This window comes from Pyrgilauda ruficollis, unplaced genomic scaffold, assembly GCF_017590135.1.
Source record: "Pyrgilauda ruficollis isolate IOZ18807 unplaced genomic scaffold, ASM1759013v1 scaffold110, whole genome shotgun sequence".
In the NCBI taxonomy this organism is placed as follows: domain Eukaryota; kingdom Metazoa; phylum Chordata; class Aves; order Passeriformes; family Passeridae; genus Pyrgilauda; species Pyrgilauda ruficollis.
Window position 1 is genome coordinate 130,299 of NW_024509211.1, and position 22,863 is coordinate 153,161.

General features: G+C 48.0%; 1 protein-coding gene across 1 annotated transcript; it reads right to left on the reverse strand.

The window, feature by feature from the left end:
• Positions 1-1,922: 1,922 nt before the first annotated feature.
• On the reverse strand, positions 1,923-22,560 carry GCH1 (GTP cyclohydrolase 1). Its single transcript, XM_041477067.1, has 6 exons — positions 22,215-22,560; positions 11,395-11,504; positions 9,163-9,218; positions 6,433-6,464; positions 5,436-5,520; positions 1,923-2,157 (listed from the first exon to the last, which is right to left on the reverse strand). The coding sequence occupies exons 1-6, from the start codon at positions 22,522-22,524 to the stop codon at positions 2,031-2,033; spliced, it is 720 nt and encodes a 239-aa protein (XP_041333001.1). The 5' UTR covers positions 22,525-22,560; the 3' UTR covers positions 1,923-2,030.
• Between the last annotated feature and the right edge of the window lie 303 nt (positions 22,561-22,863).

Consider the following 22,863-nt stretch of genomic DNA (forward strand, 5'->3'; position numbering starts at 1 on the left):
CATCCCAAAAAACGCACTGAGATTGACAACAGCAAAAATGGGAACAAAATCCAAGGCCACGAGTAGAGAGAGGTGTTTTAAGGACTACAAGTCACATGGAAATAAAGAACAGTGGTGGTGCAATGTGAACTTTATCCTGAATAGAGATAAGTGGTTAAAACACAACTTTTTTGGTGCCTCAGGACCAAGACAGTGTTTTACAGAGACTTAATTCCCAAAGCAAGGAAAGAGAAATAAGTGTACTGCTGTGTGCCCCTTTGGTCCTCAAAATCTCCTTCTAAAAGGAGAGGTTTACTGCCAAGCTCAGGCAAGAAAGATTTAAGGCTTTTCAGCTGGATATTTGTAACATACTGAACTGAAAACTTTGTTTTCAGGAAAACAAATGCCATGGAGTTGGTGTGGCTTAGCAATGTGCAGCACAGCTTGTTTACACCAGAGACAAACACTGTTCCAGCACCTAATCCTACAGAACCCAGCACAGAGGATGCTCTGAAAGATTCTTCCAATAATGCTGTGAAGGTCCTCAAAGTAAAATTAGTGTAATTAAACACATGAGCCTGTTCTCCTTGAAATAATTCTTTAGGCCCAATCTGACCAAACATGATTTTTATTTTGTTTGCAACTGGAGCAAGAGGGAGGAAAGTTGGTGGGATGCAGCTGGCCAGAGCAGGAACTGCCCTTGAGGTTCATGGCCAGGACATCTTGGATTGATGTCCAGCAAAGCAGAGAGCCCTGGGAACCTGTGGGCATCCACCCCCCTGGCTGACATCTGTTTTGCAAGCTGGGTGTGAGCGGGGTGGTTTTCATTTGCTCCTCATCTTTTCCCAATTAAGAGTTACAAAACACCCATTAAAATGGCAACAAAGCAGAAGTTCAGCCAAGTCCAGCTGGACTGAAACTTTTTGTACCAATTCTGCCACTTACAGAAGTTGCCACACACACAGGGGGGAAAAAAATGTGGTTTGATTCATTCTGGTGGCCCTGGAAATGCTTTTGTCAGCTGCTCTTATGAAATGAGCTGTTGTCATTCCAGGTTACCCTGCCCTGAAATAACCCAACCTGTCGGCAGGGAGGGGAGGTACCATGTGCTGTGCTCAGGATTTCATGCTCACCTTTGGTCCAGCATTGGAAATGGACACCTTGGAATGCTTGCAAATCTTCATTTTCCCATTATCAGACTAATTTTAGCTTCTCAGTCTAACCCATGGAAATCCAAGAAGGAAAGCTCAAGATATAAATATCATTAAAAACCTCTTTGGATACCTCAGTACTCTGCAGGTAGACTCTGCAGGGTTTTTTCCTCTCCTCTGTTAAAGCTTCCTTAAAAACAGTAAGAAACTGACAGTTCAAGTGGTCAGACATTCTGAGGCACAGAGAAAAAGGTGCATAAACCCCTTTGCACTGAGACAGGGCTGTGCCCCAAATAATTCAGAAGTTAATTCCCTGCCTGTTAAGAGGATAGGAAAAATGGAGTTTACACATTTCTCAAACAAAACAAAACAAAAAAAAATAAAACAACCACAGAAAAGGAAGGTTAATACTAGCAAGAATATAAAACACACCAGAGGTAACAATTCAGAGGTATAACACACATATCCAGCCACTGCAGGACTTGCAATAAAACATGGTCCAATAATTCAGGACAATCCCAATCCTACAAAGATCCACATCCTTTCAGGTGTTTCCTGTGCTGCTCCACATTTATTCTAACAAACACAACTATTTCATAAATACCCACTTCACTCCTGAGCCCCACTTCTCTCCTGACAGCTGGATATTCTGCATTATGGATGGAAAAACATTTCCAAACTCCCGTTTGTGGCTTGTAACTCAGTGACATCAGCATCAGTGGAAATCCAGGAGGAGCCTCCCTCATCCCACCTTTCCCACGTGCCACCAGAAGCCTTTCACTGCACAAAGACTATGACAACAATTCACGACAATTTAGTTTAGAAGTGGGACTTGGGAACAAGGACAGACAGTGACACAGGACAGAACAATCCAGAGTGCATCCAGAGGGTGACACAGTTTCAGCTCCTGATGAGTGTCAGGAATTCCTCACGGGTCTTTGGATCTTCCCGGAACACCCCCAGCATTGTGCTGGTCACTGTTTTACTGTTCATTTTCTGTACCCCACGCATCACCATGCACATGTGCCTAGGAGAAACCAGAGGGCAGTCAGTGCACCAGGAACACTCCTGGGGAAGGGAATCCCACAGGGAGAGATGTCTCTTACACGGTCACACTCAGTTCTGGGAAGGTCTCAAAACCTCCACAACCAGAAATGGCATCTGCAGCTCCTCAGCTGTGGAAGAGTCACATCCTCAGCCACTGAGCTCTGCCTTCTCTCCTCTGATCCCAGGAAAATCCCACCTTCCCCAGGTGCACTCTGATCACAGGACATGCCTGCTGCTGGTGCCAGGCTCTGCACTGCTCAAGGAGGCAGAAGGAGCACAGCATGGATCTGGTGGAGGGGACAGCTCCTCAGTGCCACATCTCCACAGAGGATCAGGCAGCACCCACTTTAAATTGGGCTCCAGCACATCAGGATTACTAATTTTTTATTACTACTAGTAATATGTTATTATTAACAGGGTGGTTGTTATTATTATTATTGTTATTACTAATCCCTCTGCCTGACAACCAAGCATAGCTCAGAGCTACCAGGCACCAGCCCCGCAGCACAGGGAGCCATGATCCCACCCATGGAACATCTGGGATCACACAGAGCTGGGATCACACTCATGGAACACCTGAGATCACACAGATCTGGGATACCACCCATGGAACTCCTGGGATCCCACCCCTGGAACACCTGAGATCACACGAAGCCAGGATCCCACCCCTGGAACTCCTGGGATCCCACTCCTGGAACATCTGGGATCACACAGAGCTGGGATTCCACCCATGGAAGATCTGGCATCCCACCCATGGAACACCTGGGATCACATAGAGCTGGGACCCCACCCATGGAACACCTGGGATCACACAGATCTGGGATCCCACCCTTGGAACACCTGGGATCCCACCCTTGGAACACCTGGGATCCCACCCATGGAACACCTGGGATCCCACAGATCTGGGATCCCACCCTTGGAACACCTGGGATCCCACCCTTGGAACACCTGGGATCCCACCCTTGGAACACCTGGGATCCCACCCTTGGAACACCTGGGATCCCACCCATGGAACACCTGGGATCACACAGATCTGGGATCCCACCCCTAGAACTCCTAGGATCCCACCCCTGGATCACACAGAGCTGAGATCACACAGAGCTGCGATCTCACCCTTGGAACTCCTGGGATCCCACCCAGCTGGGATCCCACCCATGGAACTGCTGGATCCCACCCCTGGAACTGCTGGATCACTCACGTAGCTTCCACGACGACGCCGACCCCGGCGGGCTGTAAGGCTTCTGTGATGGCGACTGCAATTTGTTTGGTAAGGCGTTCCTGGACTGAGGGAACAACAGGCAATTCAGACTCCTAGAATCCCAGAATGGGTTGGGGTGGAAGGGACATTAAGGCTCATCCCATTCCAAACCCCCTACCATGGGCAAGGACACCTTCCACCAGACCAGCTTGCTCCAAGCCCCATCCATCCTCTTTTCCATTTGTATCCTGGAACAAACCTTTTATTTTCTTGTTTATATTTGGAGCCATTTTGCATTCCATCTCTCCAACCACAATTTGTTCTAATAGCTCCCCCATTTCCTATTTTGCAAGAAGATTTTCTTGCCTCTCTGCTCTGTTTCAGTTTTTAATGTGTTTGTTCCCAACGTTACTGCTGCACCATTTATTCCACATGCCCAATTTCTCTTCTTAGGGAAAGGAAACAGATAAAAAAATGAGCTTTGTCCTGCAAAGCTTTACTTCCTGCAGCTCTAGCACCCTCTATTCACCAGCCTGGTGGTCACTGAGACTTCTCTTGCCAAGACCAGGCCAAATTTAAGTACAGGACAAAGGCAGCAGGATCAGCCCAACCCAAGGCTTTGGACCCTGCAGCTTCCTCTCCTTCTCAGGGGCAGGAGGCAGCTCTTGCTCCATTGCCTCAGACAAGGATTCCTGAAGGCATCTCTCCAAATCTCTGCAGGAGAGCTCATCCCCAGCAGCATCCAACTGGTTTAGTTATTCCTGGCAGCTCTACCTGGAGCACATTCATCCTTGGAATCAGTTCCAGCCTCCATTTAGTTTCCTAGGCAGAAGCTACCTTCACTGGGAATGCAGAGGCTAAGAACAATAACACAACCTCTTCAAGAAGCCTTTTTCTCCCCTCTTAAACTCCACATTTACAGTCCACCCCCAGTTACCAGCCCCCTGCACTGACTAGGAGAGGAGTGCACACAACAAACACCAAATTTCGTGTTTACCTTGTAACCTTCTACTGTATATTTCCACGATCCTAAAGGAGAAAGGAAAAAGACAATATTACAGTTATTTCCAGCTGGCCACTGACTGATCTTCACAATTAATTTGGTGCTGCCAAAAGAGAGCCCTGTGCTGACCTGTGTAAATCCATGGCTGCCCAGGTATTCCTCACGGGCTGCCCTTGGCACGTCACTGTGTTGAGTGACAGCTTCCCCCCACCTGCAGCACCAGGGACTATTTTAGGGCAAAACAGTCACTTCTCTGGTCTCCTTCTGCTGGCTTGGAATTCTTTGTATCCCCACCCACCTTTGGAATTCATGTCCAAAGTCTCCCTGAGCCCTAATTCCTGAACATTTCCCTGCGCTTCAGACTAGACCAAATGCTGCCTTAAGGTCAGCTCAGATAATGGATGCCCAGAATGCTGAAATTGAGCAAGGAATGTTTTGGATTCTTGCATTTGACCACAAATTTAGCTGAGAACAATGAGACAGATTTGGTCTTATTTAAAACAGAATCTCTCCACCCACTCATATCTCACCCCATCCTTCACATTTCAGTGCAGGGACCACCTTAATGGTCCCCTCCAATACCCCACCCATGGAACACCTGGGATCACACAGATCTGGGATCCCACCCTTGGAACACCTGGGATCCCACCCTTGGAACACCTGGGATCCCACCCTTGGAACACCTGGGATCCCACCCTTGGAACACCTGGGATCCCACCCATGGAAGATCTGGCATCCCACCCATGGAACACCTGGGATCACATAGAGCTGGGACCCCACCCATGGAACACCTGGGATCACACAGATCTGGGATCCCACCCTTGGAACACCTGGGATCCCACCCTTGGAACACCTGGGATCCCACCCATGGAACACCTGGGATCCCACAGATCTGGGATCCTACCCCTAGAACTCCTAGGATCCCACCCCTGGATCACACAGAGCTGAGATCACACAGAGCTGCGATCTCACCCTTGGAACTCCTGGGATCCCACCCAGCTGGGATCCCACCCATGGAACTGCTGGATCCCACCCCTGGAACTGCTGGATCACTCACGTAGCTTCCACGACGACGCCGACCCCGGCGGGCTGTAAGGCTTCTGTGATGGCGACTGCAATTTGTTTGGTAAGGCGTTCCTGGACTGAGGGAACAACAGGCAATTCAGACTCCCAGAATCCCAGAATGGGTTGGGGTGGAAGGGACATTAAGGCTCATCCCATTCCAAACCCCCTACCATGGGCAAGGACACCTTCCACCAGACCAGCTTGCTCCAAGCCCCATCCATCCTCTTTTCCATTTGTATCCTGGAACAAACCTTTTATTTTCTTGTTTATATTTGGAGCCATTTTGCATTCCATCTCTCCAACCACAATTTGTTCTAATAGCTCCCCCATTTCCTATTTTGCAAGAAGATTTTCTTGCCTCTCTGCTCTGTTTCAGTTTTTAATGTGTTTGTTCCCAATGTTACTGCTGCACCATTTATTCCACATGCCCAATTTCTCTTCTTAGGGAAAGGAAACAGATAAAAAAATGAGCTTTGTCCTGCAAAGCTTTACTTCCTGCAGCTCTAGCACCCTCTATTCACCAGCCTGGTGGTCACTGAGACTTCTCTTGCCAAGACCAGGCCAAATTTAAGTACAGGACAAAGGCAGCAGGATCAGCCCAACCCAAGGCTTTGGACCCTGCAGCTTCCTCTCCTTCTCAGGGGCAGGAGGCAGCTCTTGCTCCATTGCCTCAGACAAGGATTCCTGAAGGCATCTCTCCAAATCTCTGCAGGAGAGCTCATCCCCAGCAGCATCCAACTGGTTTAGTTATTCCTGGCAGCTCTACCTGGAGCACATTCATCCTTGGAATCAGTTCCAGCCTCCATTTAGTTTCCTAGGCAGAAGCTACCTTCACTGGGAATGCAGAGGCTAAGAACAATAACACAACCTCTTCAAGAAGCCTTTTTCTCCTCTCTTAAACTCCACATTTACAGCCCACCCCCAGTTACCAGCCCCCTGCACTGACTAGGAGAGGAGTGCACACAACAAACACCAAATTTCGTGTTTACCTTGTAACCTTCTACTGTATATTTCCACGATCCTAAAGGAGAAAGGAAAAAGACAATATTACAGTTATTTCCAGCTGGCCACTGACTGATCTTCACAATTAATTTGGTGCTGCCAAAAGAGAGCCCTGTGCTGACCTGTGTAAATCCATGGCTGCCCAGGTATTCCTCACGGGCTGCCCTTGGCACGTCACTGTGTTGAGTGACAGCTTCCCCCCACCTGCAGCACCAGGGACTATTTTAGGGCAAAACAGTCACTTCTCTGGTCTCCTTCTGCTGGCTTGGAATTCTTTGTATCCCCACCCACCTTTGGAATTCATGTCCAAAGTCTCCCTGAGCCCTAATTCCTGAACATTTCCCTGCGCTTCAGACTAGACCAAATGCTGCCTTAAGGTCAGCTCAGATAATGGATGCCCAGAATGCTGAAATTGAGCAAGGAATGTTTTGGATTCTTGCATTTGACCACAAATTTAGCTGAGAACAATGAGACAGATTTGGTCTTATTTAAAACAGAATCTCTCCACCCACTCATATCTCACCCCATCCTTCACATTTCAGTGCAGGGACCACCTTAATGGTCCCCTCCAATACAACTCCAAATTTAAGCCATTGCTGGGCAGTGGAAGTGACACTCAAAGACAGCTCTAGAATCCACACATTTAAGAAAATCCATATAATTGCTCTGTAACTGCAGGGGCTGTTCATGCCAACCTCAAATGCTTAATTACACTTCAAGTGGCCACAAAAAGGAGTTGCTACAGCAAGCTTTGATACCTGTCTGGTCACACCAGACAAAAGCCAGACACTGGCTGGCAGCCTGAAGCATCACTTACAAGAATCATCCCTGACAATGAGACTCTCCTGCTGTTTTTTAGAGAGAATTAAATGCACAAACTCCCCTCCAGCAATGAAATGGTTGTGTGACAGCATAAAACAAAGCAACACAATATTTAGATTAACCATATGGATAGGAAACATGCTCAGATATTGCACAGAAGTCCTAACAAGGTGTTTATGTAAAAACAGTTATTTGAAAGAGCATTTTCAAGCCTGAGCTTAAAACCCAGGGAAAGATGTTTGTTTACTGAATGCAGGTCATCCACAACTACAGAAACTCACCACATAAAACTAATCCTATTATGAAAGATTAGGCCTAGAGCACCAACAGCCTCACAAATCTTTGCTTGAACACTGGTTGCATTATATAGGGCACCAAAGGGAGGCATGATTTACCCCCCAAACCCCTTCATGGCAAGCACACAAAAGTGAGAACACTTTGTTATACAAGAATCTAATCTTTTCATTATTGCAGTATATGGGAGTTTCACCCTCACTTTAGAAAGAGGCAAGATTTAACCTTTGAGCACAGTGCAGGAAGCCTTGCACATATTGATGCAGGTTTCCATTCTGAGGATAAACAGGAGGAAAATTGCATCTTCCCAGCACCATGTTGCCACTTGCATTTTAAAAAAAAAAAAAATCCATGAAAAGCATTTTGAGCTCCTTTTTACAGCTGCAGTCAAGAGAGAAATAGAGACCAGAGCAAGCACAAACCAGTGGATGCACATTTCAAATGTGATCCTTGATCCTGCGTTGGAGCCCTGCAGAAATGAAACCACGTGCCGAGGACAGACTCTTCAGGAGGAATGGATTCTCTTCAGAAATCCAACTCCAAAAACCACCAACAACAAACTCCCCAGCCCTGCACCACTTAAAGACCCACCCAAACCCAACACCAGCCATGGGATGCCCCACACATCCCAAGCATGAGCAGCTAACAGATGAAAACTTTTGCCCAGCAGCTGCAGGTCTGACAGCTCAGAACTCCAGCCTACAGTTCCAGCAGCTCCCACAGACACAAAAAAAAACATGCAGGAGAAAATCTACACATTGAAAAACCTCTTTCCAGCCTGGAACTACAGCAGGATTAACAGACCCATCAGGGAAAGCAAAACCTATGTTGTCTTTCTGAGCTTCAGCCAAATTTTTAGGTTTGTTTCTCCAAAAGGGACCCTTCCACTCTGATCTCAAATAATCTGCTTATTGAAGGGATCTACCATCTTCTTCCTCACCAGCACGAGAAAGTGTCACTTAATAACCAAGAGTCAGTGCAACAACTGACCCGAGGGCAGTTGCTGAGGAAAAAAGCTATTTTACATAATAAATGGATTTCTCAAGTGTATCACAATTGCTTTGTTTCTCAGGCTGCACTTTATCTATAAAATCTACCCCACAGCACTCTCAGCAAGTTTTCAGTGAAAGAAATGTACACCACATTTTTCTGAAGAGTCAGCTAAGAGATGAAAGCTTTAGATTTAATTTATATCCATAAAATGTGTTCATTTACAGTTTTCAGATTTTTGTTCTTATTAGTCAATTTATAGCCAAGTGGTAAAGAGCTGGAAATTCTCACTGGTTTTTGTGGCCTGCCCTAGAACAGAACAAAATTCTCTTGTTCTTTGCCTCAGAGCTCCTTGCAGACCCCAGTGCTCTGGGGGAATCTAAAAAAGCATCAGGGCTCTGCTGCAGCCACTGGTGAGAATTAACACACAGCTCCAAGACTTATCTGTCCTCTCCACACAAATAAAACAATGCTGAGGATTGGTCTAAATCCAAATCCAGGACACAAAGTGGGCTGAGCTTTAGAGGGAGAGGAGATTAAAAAGATTAGCACAGCTAGCACAGCCTGGAATCCTTTTTACAAATTAGCATCACTTTCATTAGAACACTTACCTAGCGAGCTTGCTGAGGCCAAGCACTTGTTTGTTGGGGAGATAACCAATGTGTACCTAGACAGGGGAGAAGAACTATTAACAGCAGCAAAACCACCCTTCCAAGGGCATGTGAAACTCATGCACAGACAATGGGATGTGCATTTGCCCCAGAATTAACTCTGGGACAGCCCAGAAGCCTCAGCACGTGGGAGGAACGTGGCACCATGCAAGCCTGGGGAATTGAGGAGCTGAGGCTGTGAATGCCTCACGAGGTCCTGGTGAAGAACAGGTGAGTTTTTCTGAGGGGGAGAAAAGTCACAGCTCTCCAAGAGTCAAGGCTTATGTTCCAAGTCTCAGGAATGCTACAGAACACTGCTGCATCTGGGTACAAAGGCAGTCTATTACTCAGCACAGCACTATTTGTCTAAAATAAACATGCTTTTCTTTCAAGACCTTAAATGGATTTAGGGAGCGGAAGGAAGAGGGACTGTGCTTTACTTCCAGTGAAAGTTCTGGTGGCAAGAAGTACTTTGCCACCAAAAATCAGGCTGCACTTCCTGATTTGATTATTTTTCTTGTTTTAGTATCAGAGATCACTGGTGATTAACTCAGCTTCCATCCTGCTCAAATATGGATTTGCTGAACATGTACTTGAACTAAATTGGAAGAAGTTTAGCAGAAAAGTGCTCAGATATGAAGGAAAGGACATTGTTTTCTAAAAACAACTCCTTGTTTTTAGAAACCCACTGAATTCCAGTGGCTTTACAGTTAGATTATAAACCAGTCCTTGTGCCACTGTACCAGAGACTTGAAAAATTAGCCAAGACACAGCAGGGGAGTGTCAGTGGGAGATTCTGGCTTTGCCTGGAGGCCCCATCTCAGAATCCTGTGCTGCTGTGCCTGCAGAAGAGGTACCACAGTGCACCTGATTACCTGGCTAACTTGCTCATTCCTACCCCTTCTGTTAGGCAAATCAACCCACTGACACCTGAAAAGACATGAAACATTTCAGACAAAGTGAGGGACACCACTTAGAAATAAGTTTGAATCCTGTTCCCCATATTTTTGCAGATTTCTTGATTTCCTGTAAGGTAGAACTGCAAGTGCAAGAGACCTTCAGGTCACTGATTGCAGCCTGTTTGGTGCACCCAGCAGGGCAATGCTTGCTCTGAATATTTGGAGCCATACCAAGTCATTTTGTAGGATGAGTTGGTGTTTGTGAGCAGATTTCTCCAAACCACACAGGCTAAACAGCTGGATGTAACAAAAATGCACACATTGCCACAGGAATAACAGGGAGAATATACACAGTGCACACAGCCAAGAGTAACAGGCACAACAGAAAGCTTGCACAGAAAAAGAGGTTATCCTGTTCTCCAGGATAAAACACCAACAGCAAGAAAAGAAAACAGACAAACCTGAATTGACTCAACTAAATAAACAGCTGGTTTCTGTTCATGTATTTTATTATTGGGAGACAATTTGCTTGGAACATATGTGGCACTGATTGAATTTTATAGACAACACAAGCACGTGCTGCTCTTGGACCTGTGAGCACTTTATGGTAACAGATGGCTCAGGCTAAGCTCCATCCTTCTGTGCTGATAAGGGACTGGAGAGGCTGAGATGTGCAGCTCCCCCTCAGAACTCTTCATCACCTCTACAGTGGTTAACTGGAGAAATTTTATTTCCCTAAAGTTGTTGGCACCACAATTCCAACACCCTCTGAAGCACCAGCCCCTTTCACAGGACTCCCCAGTTAAGCAGAGCCAGTTTTGGCCACCTTCTCCCTGACTCGGCTCACATAATTAAGGCAGGGCTGCTAATGAGTTTGTTCCACTCACAGGGGCTTTCAGAGAGATGAATGTGCTCTGGATAGCTCTGAGCCAGAAGCTAAATCCATGACAGAGCCAGTGTGCAGGGTGAGCTGGTTTAATATCGAGATGTCTGCCCTCAAGGCTTGCTGCTGCTTCATGGAGAAGAGCTTTGATATGAAATGTCAGAAACCATTAGATTACTTAGACTAGGAAAGGTTGAGCATTATATTTCAAGAGCTTAAATTCAAATAAAACCTCACATTAAGGAGACCTTCCTTATTTGTATTCTGAAGATTAAACTTCTAGAACTGTAGCCGTAAGCAGCAAGTACTTACAGCCTTAAAAAGCTTTGTAGCTACAGCTACAAAGTCTTTTACATGTACTTAAGGTCTTTTATTGTGCATTCCCACATTTGTTCTGTGAGGGAGAGTTACCTTTCCAACAAATGGAACGAGGTGATGCTCACACAATGAGAACATGTCTATGTCCTTCACAATTACCATCTCATCATGGTCTTCGTCGAAGATGGCGTCGTTCAGGACATCTGAAATCAAACATTTGCATTAAAAAGAAACCCAAAAATCATGGCAGGCTCTTCCAGCCTGGGCCTGAGAAAGCTTGTAGCAAGGGCAGAACTCTCTCAGGGGTATAGATTTTAGGGTTAAGGTGTGGGAGGGAAGTAAGGAGTAACATCACAAGAACGTTTTGGTTTGCGTCCGATCCTGCCTGTGCCCCCGTGTCACACTGCCTACGTGCTGCACCAGAAACCAGCCTGGAGTGTTTCATTTAATTAATAGCTTGAGCACGGGTTAGAACAGGTCTGGTCTCTGCAGAATTACTGACATCTAAGGAGCAATTAACAGCTGATATTGTGGGCTTCCATCGGTGCTTCCACCAAGCAAAGCCAGCCCGAGGTCAGGGAAAACCTAAACCATCACAGTGGTTCCTCCAAGCACTTTAACAGCAGCATTACTGTCTCCAAGAAGGCTCTGCATGCAAATGTCATCCTGCAGCACACCAGGCAGCAGCTGTTCAGGTACACACAGAAGTCAGAGACACATCTGGAGAGAGATTTGCTGTCCTGATCTGAAATGGGCAGGCACATCCACACGCCAGCCTAATTCTGCACCTCAGAGTTAGCAGAAGAGTGAGGTGCAGAAACCCCCCCAGAGACAGAAGGGAGAAGAGACAGCTCAGTTAGAAAAGGAACACATTCTGTGACACCTGGCTATTCTCAGACCTCAGCAGAATGGATCCTCAGTTGATCTTCCACTTTCAGCAGCCCCCTGACAAATCCCCAAACAGTCTTGGCACAGGTTATACCTGGCTATTCTCAGACCTCAGCAGAATGGATCCTCAGTTGATCTCCACTTTCAGCAGTCCCCTGACAAATCCCCAGTCTTGGCACAGGTTACAGCACATCAGTCTCCACAGAGATTGCAGGCACCTGAACCATGCTCAGACATCTTAAAAGCAGAATAGTCCCAAGTCAAGAAACCAGGTCTTTTGAAGAACAAGAGAGAAAAGTTGTGTATGAAGGAGAAACTTGCAGGGGAGAACCAGCTGTACAGATGGGCTGATAACAAGGACAAGGAACTCTGCAAACGAGTTCAGCTGGAAGCCACACTGGCTCCTTGGAGTTACTTCCAGGAAAGCAGAGTCCCACACACCACAGCCAGACCAGGGCACTCAGGGACTGCCCTGCATGCACCTCGGAGCACCTGCAGGGCTGGTGACACAAACCCAGCAGGGGTGGTGACACAGATCCAACGATGGTGGTGACACAAACCCAACGGTGGTGGTGACACAGATCCAACGGTGGTGGTGACACAAACCCAACGCTGATGTCTGCTCTGCTTGCCTTGGTGCCTTCCCCTGACATGCACATCCAGCTAATGGCCACCATCTGCTGTCGATAAGGGATCATCACTATCATGGAGCATTTTAATTTCCTGCCTGCTATCAGCACTGCACAGGTAACCCTGGAAACTGCGCGCGAGACGTTCCGCCTGCGCCGCGGGCCCTTCCCTGAGAAGGGCTGGCAAGCTGCAAGGCAGCCAGGATGAATCCCAGAAGGGTTTGGATCAGGTCAGAGGGCAGGAATAGAGGGCATGAAAAAGGGCAGGGAGCAGCTCTGTGAAGGCACATGATGGTGTTCTTTGAATTTCTGGGTCTGGTTCACACCAAGCACTGCTGGGGAGAGTTTTGATTGCATGGGCAGCATCATGCAGTTGTGTAATTGTGAATTCAGCCAGGCAAAGGGAGAACCCAAAAGAGAGGATCTGAACAGGCTCAAGGGAGAGGGAAGGGAAGGCAGAGCAGCAGTCTGGGCTCTGAGCTCCCTCCTGCAGCACTCTGCAGCCGTGCCATTTCCACAGCAGAAAGGCAAACAGTGGTTGCACAAAACCTGCTGCCGTGGCCAGAGTTATTAAAACAAAATCCAAACAGATCCACGAAGCATCTCCAGAGTGACTGCTGCTGTTATTAGACCCCCAGCTCAGGTCACACCAGCCTCACCAGGAGCATATCAGAGCCTGATGTCAGATATGGATTTACGTCAGCACACGAGCAAAGCAGATTGTTCAGAACAGCCAGAAATGGCCAAATTCTCATTAAGAGTCCTGGTGTGTGACACAGAGCAAGGCCAGAGCTACAACAGAAGGTACTTCACTCATGAAACCTCATATCCATTTGTATATGGATGGATATACATTAATTAATAGACAAAATCTATATTAGTGGGTCCTTACAAACTTCCTCTCACAGCTGTGTTGCATCATGGAGACAGCTCAGCCAAAGAGAACTTCAAGTGACCTCAGAAGTACCACACAGGCAACTCCAGGAACAAAAGGCACCCTGCAACCTTCTCATGGCCAAAGCAATCAAACAGGAGCACAAAGGGCATCCACCCTCCTTGCACATCCCCTCTAATGCCACAGCCCAGTCCCAGCAGTGTGGGCAGTGCCCCTGCACAACCAGGGGAGTTTTAGAGGTAAGAAAACAGATCTGCATGTCAAGAACTGCAGCCACAGAGCTGTGAGGTGCTTCACACTTCTTATTTATAGTGGTCTTGCCAATTTTGCAATTTTATTTATTTAACATTGGCAGCAAGTTACAGCCAGGTCACAGACAACACCTGCAGCTGTGCCTGCAGTGAGATGTGCTGATTTTGTCAGCACCACCTACTCCCTGAGAAGAAGGGCCCACAAAGGAAGAAACCAGCTCAGTGTTAGGCCCTCCAAAAACTCCTCCACAAGTGCCAAGTGATACAAGGACACACAGGTAAAACAAAGTGTGAGGCTGAAGGCCACCACCTGAGGAAATGGCTATGGTCTTGAGTGGCCATCCACCCCTGCTCTGCTCCAGTCTCTACTTCACAAGTCTCTCTTCCTGAAAATCAGCACAGCTTGAAGCCTGCCCATCCCTACACCTCCCCCTTTGGAGCCCAAGCCCATGTTGACAAAAGCAGAGTGAGCAGAGCATCTTTTCACAGCTGCTTCTACCTGTGTCCCACTGCAGCAGTTGTTTGCAGTAATTACACAGGAGGCATTTCTCTGGCACAGACTCAAACACCTTGTGCAGGGAGGCAACACCACTTTATCTAAATTTGTCAGGGTTTTTTTAGTTTTTTTTAATATTTTTTCTACTTTTTTTTTTCCATTTGCAATAGCATCAAACAGGGGTCATAAAAGCTCAGCCTGCGTGCTGCAGCACATCTTCTGGAAAATTTAACAGAGCTGAAAGGACAGAAGGGGAAGCAGCCTCAGACTAACCAGGCCAGAAGCAAAACTGGGGACAAATTTTTGCCCCTTTTCCCATTCTTTCACTCTACCTACCAGACCATGCTGCCTGCTTCACTAGTTTGATTTCATTGTTTGTACAGTCAGGGTGCTCTCTAAATTATTCCAGCTGATTTTTCCTTCAGCCAAAAGTTCAGCCCCTGGTGCAAAAACTTCAGTGGGCTGCTGAAACTAAACAGACACCCATGCTGCAAGTTAACTCCTAAAACAGATCAGAACTAATTTGCCCTTTATCTTCAAAAAGAGTTGATAAAATGAAAAATCAGAACTGGATGAAGACAGAATGAGAAAGACCTTTCAGGATTTTGCGTCAGAGCTCAGCAAAGACACCTGTTGCTATAGAAACTATTTGCATGGCTTTAATGTGACACAGGAAAGCAAAAGCACCTCTGGCAACCAGAGAAGGCAGAGCCCACCCAGAATGGGCTCAGGAGGTGAAGGGGAGGAAGGATGGCAGCACTGCAGCAGCTTCACAGCACTTCAGAGCTGCCTTTTTTACTGTGCCTGGGAGTGAAGTGCTGCAGGTTGCTCTCACCAGGAGTTTAAGCACTTCCCCGTGGTGTCAAGTTGCCTCACAGCTCCAATTTAAGTGCAGGTTGCTCAGTGCCAGCAGGATCAAGGCAGGCTCAGGAACTCCCTGACACTGCTGCTGGAGCTCATCCATCCTGGCAGAGACAAAAGGCACAAGGTTCTCCTGACCCCCATTTCACAGCTCCTGGCTGTCCCCACTGTCCCTTGCTCTCCATGGTGACCCTCAAGTGCCACAGGCAGGGCAGGAATGGGCTGAGGCCAAGGCAGGATGACATCCCATGGGACAATTCACACCTCCCACCAGCTGGAACAAACTAAAGCACTGGCTGAGCTCAGACACCTCCAGAACACAGAGTTACACCCAAAGCAGCGGCAGCGTGAGCCAGGAGCAGGTCATGGTTTGGAGGGTGCTCCAGAAGAGCAGTGCCATGAGCCAGCCAAGGCTAACTGGTCTTTAAGGCACAAGCACCTGGGGAATGCTGGCAGATGTTTCTGGTTGTCTTTCCCAGAGTTCCTGCCCAGCTGTGGACAGATGTAACTGGCAGCAGGAGACACGAGTTAACAGCTGGATGTGTGGCAGGGAAACCAGCAGACTGCAGGGTCAGCATGAAATCTGGAAGGGAACTGCTGTAAAAACCTCTCAGCTACTGCTGGATAAGCAGCAAAATGTAAAGTCAAACCTGACTTCATTTTTCATTATTCATGGGATGACATTACAGGTAACTGTAGTTAGGGAAAAGATTCCAGACAAGCAACGAGAAAATTATTGCAGCCTTTGAGTATAAAAAAAGGCACCAGGAATTTGTTATGCATTCAGAGGCTATAAAAACATTAATGTAAAGGGCTTGTACTGCTGCAGAAAGTTAATGACTTCAAGTTGCTAAGAAAGGAGAGGCTCTGGGTATGTCATTTGCTTCAAGAAGTCTTGAAGAGCTCTAGAAAGAGGCACAGCCCGAGATGCCACGTGACTGTTTAAACAGGCAGTAGAGTTCAAAAGATGCTGAGAAATGAACACTTGTGATAACACACCTTCCCAGCAGGAACCAGGAGAAACCTTAGACACAAAAGAATTTACAAGTTTCTGGCTACTGTTCCAGATTTCATCACCAAAAAACTAGAAACAGACTCTCAGCTTCAGACAGGAACATTTACTTCAGAAGCAAAGCTTAATCCCTCAGTTACCAGAAGGGAGGTGAACCAGACATGATTCAAGGGACATTTCATAGAAGCAAAGACAAAGGAGCAGCATTATTGCTGTTCAGCTAATTCTGGCCATGATTTGTACAGATTTGTTTATTTTCCTGTGAGATACCCTCCATGTTGTAGTGAGACTGGAGTCTATTCATAACAGACCAGCTACTGCAGACAGATGAAGTCAAGATTAGGTTCTAGAAGTTGTCCTCTGCCAGGAGGTTTATTAATATGAGGGAAAGCAGCGTTATGGAGATGCTCATTAAAATGTATCAGCATTTTTCAATAACCATTTCAATGTCCCATGTCACAGAAGGTGCTCATCCACACTTCTTTCTGAAGCTGAAACAAAGGAAAAATCAAAGACAAAACACTTTAGAAGAGCAACATGAAAGATCAGAAGGCTGCAACAGTTCAGATCCAAGAGGTTACAACATTTAATAACCCAGCCAAGCATAGTGTTACTTGAGCATTAACAGAAAGGGAAGATGATCCAGGAAAGTGGGGGCAGAAGTTGAAGAAACCCCAAAAAACCTCTCTCTGAACAACCCTGTATTTCCCACCCTCTGGTTTACCAAAAACAAGCCCTGGCTGGAGCACAGCAGTGCTGAGGTTTCAGATGTTCATAGATCACAGTGCTGCATCCCTGTCCTCATGGATGAGGCAGCAGCACCTCGATTCCAGGAAAACACAGCACCTCCCCAGCTCCTAGCAAAGGGCAGTGCTGCTGATCAAACAGCCTTGTTTGCTTAAGCACTGTGTGTTTTGACACAGCAATGCTCAGCACCTCAGCACAGCAAACCCAGCAGGCTGGAAAAATTGAGGAGCTTACACCATTGTTGTCCTCTATAAAAATACCAAATCCACACAGACTAGTAGAAATTATTATTAAGGTTTTTTCATCCCTCAGTGTATGAAAAGCATATAAACTAATGAGTGAGGAAATTACCTAACTAGGTAATTTCCTAACTTTTTTCTTTGCTTTGAAATAAAAGCTGCCCAGTGGAGTCACTTGCCTTGCAGGCAGGTAACACGCAGCCTTTCAAACCACAGAGGTCCAGGAAGCAAAGTTATCCCCTCCTAATAGTTCTGATTTTCATTTCCCTGTCAAACACTCTGAAAGGATGGGTGAACCTGCCAGCATGCCTGAGAGCTGCCATGCCCACATGAATAAAGGCTGGGAGACTCCTCTGGCAGCAGCTCCCACCATCACCAGCAAGCCCAGACTGGTGAACAAGTTTTGCTTTGAGTGTTTTGGCTGATGAGAACAACTTAACTTCCCCCTGCAGAAGCAGGCAGCTCGTCCAGCCCTGTGCCTGATGTTTCCTGCAGGATTACACAATCCAAACAAACTCATTTATGATTCACCTTTCAAAGGCAGAATCATTGACACTGTTTTTGTAACTTACCAGTTGCTTGGGTCTGAAACCTTCAGTTTCAGTTGAGAGTTAGTGCTGTCTGCAACCTTGTATTTCCATTTATTCACTCATTTACTGCCTTTGCACACACCTGTGCTTTGTAGTATTTATTCTGTGACCCTCAGACAGCACCTCTGAGCATGACACGAAGCCTTTAGTAAAAGGAGGGACAAGGTTCCACCTCTGTGTGGCAGGTAGCTGGCTGAACCAGCTCTCAAAAAGCAAAAGGCACCTGGCTCTCACAGCCCTGCTGTCAGCCCTCACCAGCCAAGGGGGCTATTCTGAAATACAATTTACACCCAGAAACAGGAAGCTGATGGCTCTGACCCTGGAAAAGCACACATGTTCTTGGACGCTGGCACAGAAGCACTGCATGAAACTGGGAGTTACTTTTTTGGTGACTTTCCTACTCTGCCATCCTTGCCAACACATTGAGAGATTTCTGTTGCAGCAGCTGCCAGTCTACACCAGTGCTCAAGTGTCTGCACTGAGCTGTCAGGATTTTTAATCTGGTCTCCAGGTGGATTTTATTTGAAATCACTAGAGGCATTCTTGCCAAGTGTGATGACTGGTACTACAGAATTGGGAACAGCACATTTGAATACACCCTGTCAATGAAAGAGATTGAGGCCTTTGGAAAAGCCAGGATTAATAAATGACAATCTGGAATTAACAGAAAGAGCCAGATACAGACATTTAACAAGTAAACTCTACTAATGGCTCTGACACACAACACTGAGCAGGTGCAGAACACAGATAGCAGAGATGAATGGAAGGTAAGGCAGGAACAGTCACTCTGCACTGCTGAAAACACGGGAGGAATACACACAGAGTAGAAGCTGGAAAGCAGAATCAGCTTCTCTGCTGCTCACAAATCTGAATGCAGAGACAGAATTCAGGTGTTATCTTCCCTACAGTACTAAAAAGTTAAGCCATGGGAAATACAATACAAATACAAGCAGGTGTCATGGAAGCAAAGTGACAACACCCAGCACAGGAGACCAAATGAAAGCACATTTAACCATGCTCCAGGTTATTATTATGTTCTCAGACACACAGAAACCAAAAAGTTCATGGAATGGTTTGGGCTGGAAGGGATCCCTAAAGGCCATCTAGTCCAACCCCCTGCAATAACACAGGGAGGTGAAAGTCAAGCACACCAAACACAGACCTGGCAGAGCACAGCAACTTTACACTGTCCACGGGGGAACAGAGCTGGGGAAGGGTCTGGAGCACCACGAGAGGCTGAGGGAGATGGAAAGGGGCTCAGCCTGGAGAAAAGGAGGCTCAGAAGGAACCTTGTGGCTCTGCACAAGTCCTGACAGGACGGGACAGCCGGGGGGGTTGGGGTCTGCTCCCAGGGAACAGGGACAGACAAGGAGAAATGGCTTCAAGTTGTGCCATGGGCGGTTTAGATGGGATACTGGGGAAAATATCTTCACTGAAAGGGTGATCGGGCACTGGCACAGCTGCCCAGGGCAAGGGTGGAGCCCCCATCCCTGAAGGGATTTAAAAGCCGCGCGGATGCGGCACTTGGGGACAGGGGTCAGTGGTGGCATTGGCAGTGCTGGGGGAAGGGTTGGACTCGATCTTAGAGGGCTTCTCCAACCTAAACAATTCTATAATTTGGGTGAAGATCTCTCACATCGTCCTTTGTGCTCCTTTATGGAAAATGAAAACTCCATCAGACATTAACTGCTTTCCCCCTGCCTCCCCAGGGCAGATGCCGCAGCAGCGAGGGCACAGGGCTGATTTAAAGCCTGTCCCTGTTGTGACATTCACTGCCCTGGTTCACCTGTGTCACTCCCTCCTGGCTGTACACTCTGGCAGCTCCATGGCCTGGCAGGGTCTGTGAGCTCAGCAGGGACCCATTGCAACACACACACTTTGCCTCTGGCCATGTGGCTGTACAGCCACCACCACCAAGCTTTCACTTGAGAAACCTTTTTTGGGAGGATGGAACTTGCAGATATTGTAAAAGCCCCTCATCTTCTGCCTGTTGCAGGGATAAAATGGAAATACTCTTCAAAACACACCCTGCAAATCACTGCTTTAACCTCTGCCTACCCAGAGAGCTCCACAGGAGGAGCTGAATAAGCTGCAAAAAAAGCCTGGGAAAACAAGAGGTCAGGGCTGCTTCTTGTCAGGTTTTTGTGGGAGGGTTTGGGCTTGTCTGGTTCACTTTCTTGGTTCATTTTCTTTTTCACAAGCCACTTGCTGGTCCAGTTCCCAGCCTGGCCAGGCAGAGAGCTGGATTAGTATAACCAAGGGAACAGCACAGGATGCTGCAGCAGAGACAGCAGCAGTCCCAAAGCTATTCTTGTGCCCAAATATTCTGCAGTTGTTGGCTCTAGGGTTCATCAGGTATTTAAAACTCTCTAAAAAGAGTTTATTCGTATTGGCTCTCCCAACAAACTCTTCATCCACCACTTGCTTTGCTGTCTGCTGTGGGCTTCTCCTTCAACTGCAGCTCTTCCTTCTGTCTGGCTGGGAAGGGTGAGAAAAGTGGAAGCTCAGCATCCTGCAAGAAGGGGTGAGTAGCTGGAAAGTAAAAGGATTCCCCACCTGACACAGGAAGGAATGTTGGTGGCACAGCTTCACATGATTTCCTAAAAAGAAAAAAGCAGTCCAGGACTAGAGCACGAGCAGTGACATTTTCTATCCTTGGATATAATATAGCTGTCTCCCATGGATAATCAGAGGAAGGGAGTATCAGAACTACTCTGCTCAATTAAATGAATGTGAGAGATTAGAAGACCACAGAGAACCCATCTTGGAGCAGAAAAAAGTTTTTAAAATTACTTCAGGTAACATGAGCACACAAAACTGGCAGCAAGATAAGAGAGGACTTAAGAAGGGCAGCAACCTCACCCAGGTTCAGCATAGAAATTTGTGCTCAAATTATCACTGAAAACATTCCTTCTGCTAGAGCCTGGCAGGATGTGACTGAGAGACCTCCTGTGTTTTACAGCAGTAAAATGAGGCAAGTTAATCCCAGTAAACAAAAGATGATACCTGATGAAACCTCACCTCAAACACACCGTGCAGCAGGACTAAGAGAGGAACAAGGATGGCCACTGCAGCCCAGAGCCTGCTCTCAGATGTGAACCAAAAACCTGGCTTGATCTGAAAGGCAGAACAACTTCCAAGGCAGAAATGCTGTTCCTGGGACACAACAGTGGCACAAGAGTTTAAGCTGGCCATGAGTAAGTGAATGCTGGAAGTTGTAGAAATCTGATTTCGAAAGAGCCAACAGCAGAGAAATAAAAAAGAAACTAAACACAGAACCCAGCCTGAAGTTGAAGCACAGTGCCCTCAGAAAAGGGCTCTGATGTGCCAGCAGGAGCTCCCTGGTGCCACCAAACAGCAAAATTCAGCCTCTGCTTTCATCCTGATGGGGCTCTGGGGCAGGCTCAGCACACCATGCTGCATTCCAGAGAGCACAGCAGGAGCAGCCCCTTCCTCAGCCACACTCAGAGATCCTTGCTGACTCTTTTTTCATCCCTCACTAAAGGAACTCGCCTTTTACTGTAAGAAGGAGCAGAAAGGGGAATTCCCAAGCTCTCCAGGCTCTTTTTTACTGTTTGTACTGGATACAGTCTATAGCCAAGAGGCTGAGAAGAGGAAAAGTGATGTAAAAAACCAAATTTTCAAGTATTTACCCTGCATTTGAGCTATGAATGGCTGATAAGAACACATCCCAGCCAGTTCCTTTCCTCACACCCTCACCCAGCAAGCAGAGACACTCAGCTGGGGCAGGGATGCGAACCTGGGTTCCTCTCCACACCTGCACTTGCTGCTGGCACCCTGAGATGGGAAGGGATCTCCCTGTCCCCTTCCTTTCTCCTCACCTCGCTTCCTTAAGTTTCATTCCCACCTTTGACAAACCTCACTCGATTAAAGCATCGGCAGAACGGGACTTTTCCTGAGGAAATTCAACCCCCTTCTGTCTGCTAATGGAAACAAATATTCCCACCCTGTCCGAGCACAGCCTCGCCCGGCGGGGAGGGAGGAAGGAGGGAACCCACAAGTTCCTACGCCGGGGCTGGAAAAGTTTCCATCAGAAGACAGAAAGCAAAAGCACTTGCTCTGCTCACCCAAGCGAGAGGCTTACGACAGCATGGAAACTTCACCTGCACAGAGTTTAATAAAAAAAAACCCCGAGATATTTGGGGAGGGAGGGGACAGCGAGACATACAGGCGATAACGAGGGAGCACCACTGGGTGATGCGGTGACAGCGCAACGATGTTTGAAGAAATTCATTGATTCATTAACCCAAACTCCATCCCCGCAGCCCCGGGAGCTCTCCCTACCCGCGATGGTCTCCTGGTAGCCCTTGGTGAAGAACTGCATGGCCGTGGCCGCCCTCCAGGGCGTCTTGAGCAGCCCCTGTCTCTGCGGGTCCTCGCCCAGCGCCCGCAGGATGGAGGTGTAGGCGGCGGCCAGGCTGGGCAGGCTCAGCTCGTTGTCCTCCTCGCTGCGGGGCCGCTCTCCCCGCCACCCTTCCCCGCCGCTGCCCGTGCCGCTGCCCGGGGGGACGCGCGGCTTCTCCGCGGCCGCGGGCGGGGAGGGCGGCGGCCGCTCCCGCCGCGCGTACCCGTTCCAGCCCCGCGCCGCCTCCATGGGCAGCGCCGTGCCCGAGCCCCGCAGCCCCCGGGCCGTCCCCGCCCGGCCCGAGCCGTCCCGGCCGCCGCCGCCGCCGCTTTTATCCCGCCCGCGCCGTCCCCATTGGCCGCCGCCGCCGCCATGTCACCGCTGCCGTGAGGCGGCCGCGCTCGGCGGGAGGGGCCGGCGTGCCCGGGATGGGGAGACGGTACAGGGGGGGATCCCCCGGGATGAGAACTGAGGGGGGATACCCGAGATCCGAGGGGACCCCCGGGCTGGGGTGAGCGCTGGGGGTGGAGGGGGTACCCCCGGGTGGGGGGATCCGAGGGGATCCCCGGGTTGAGAGCCTGGCTGGGG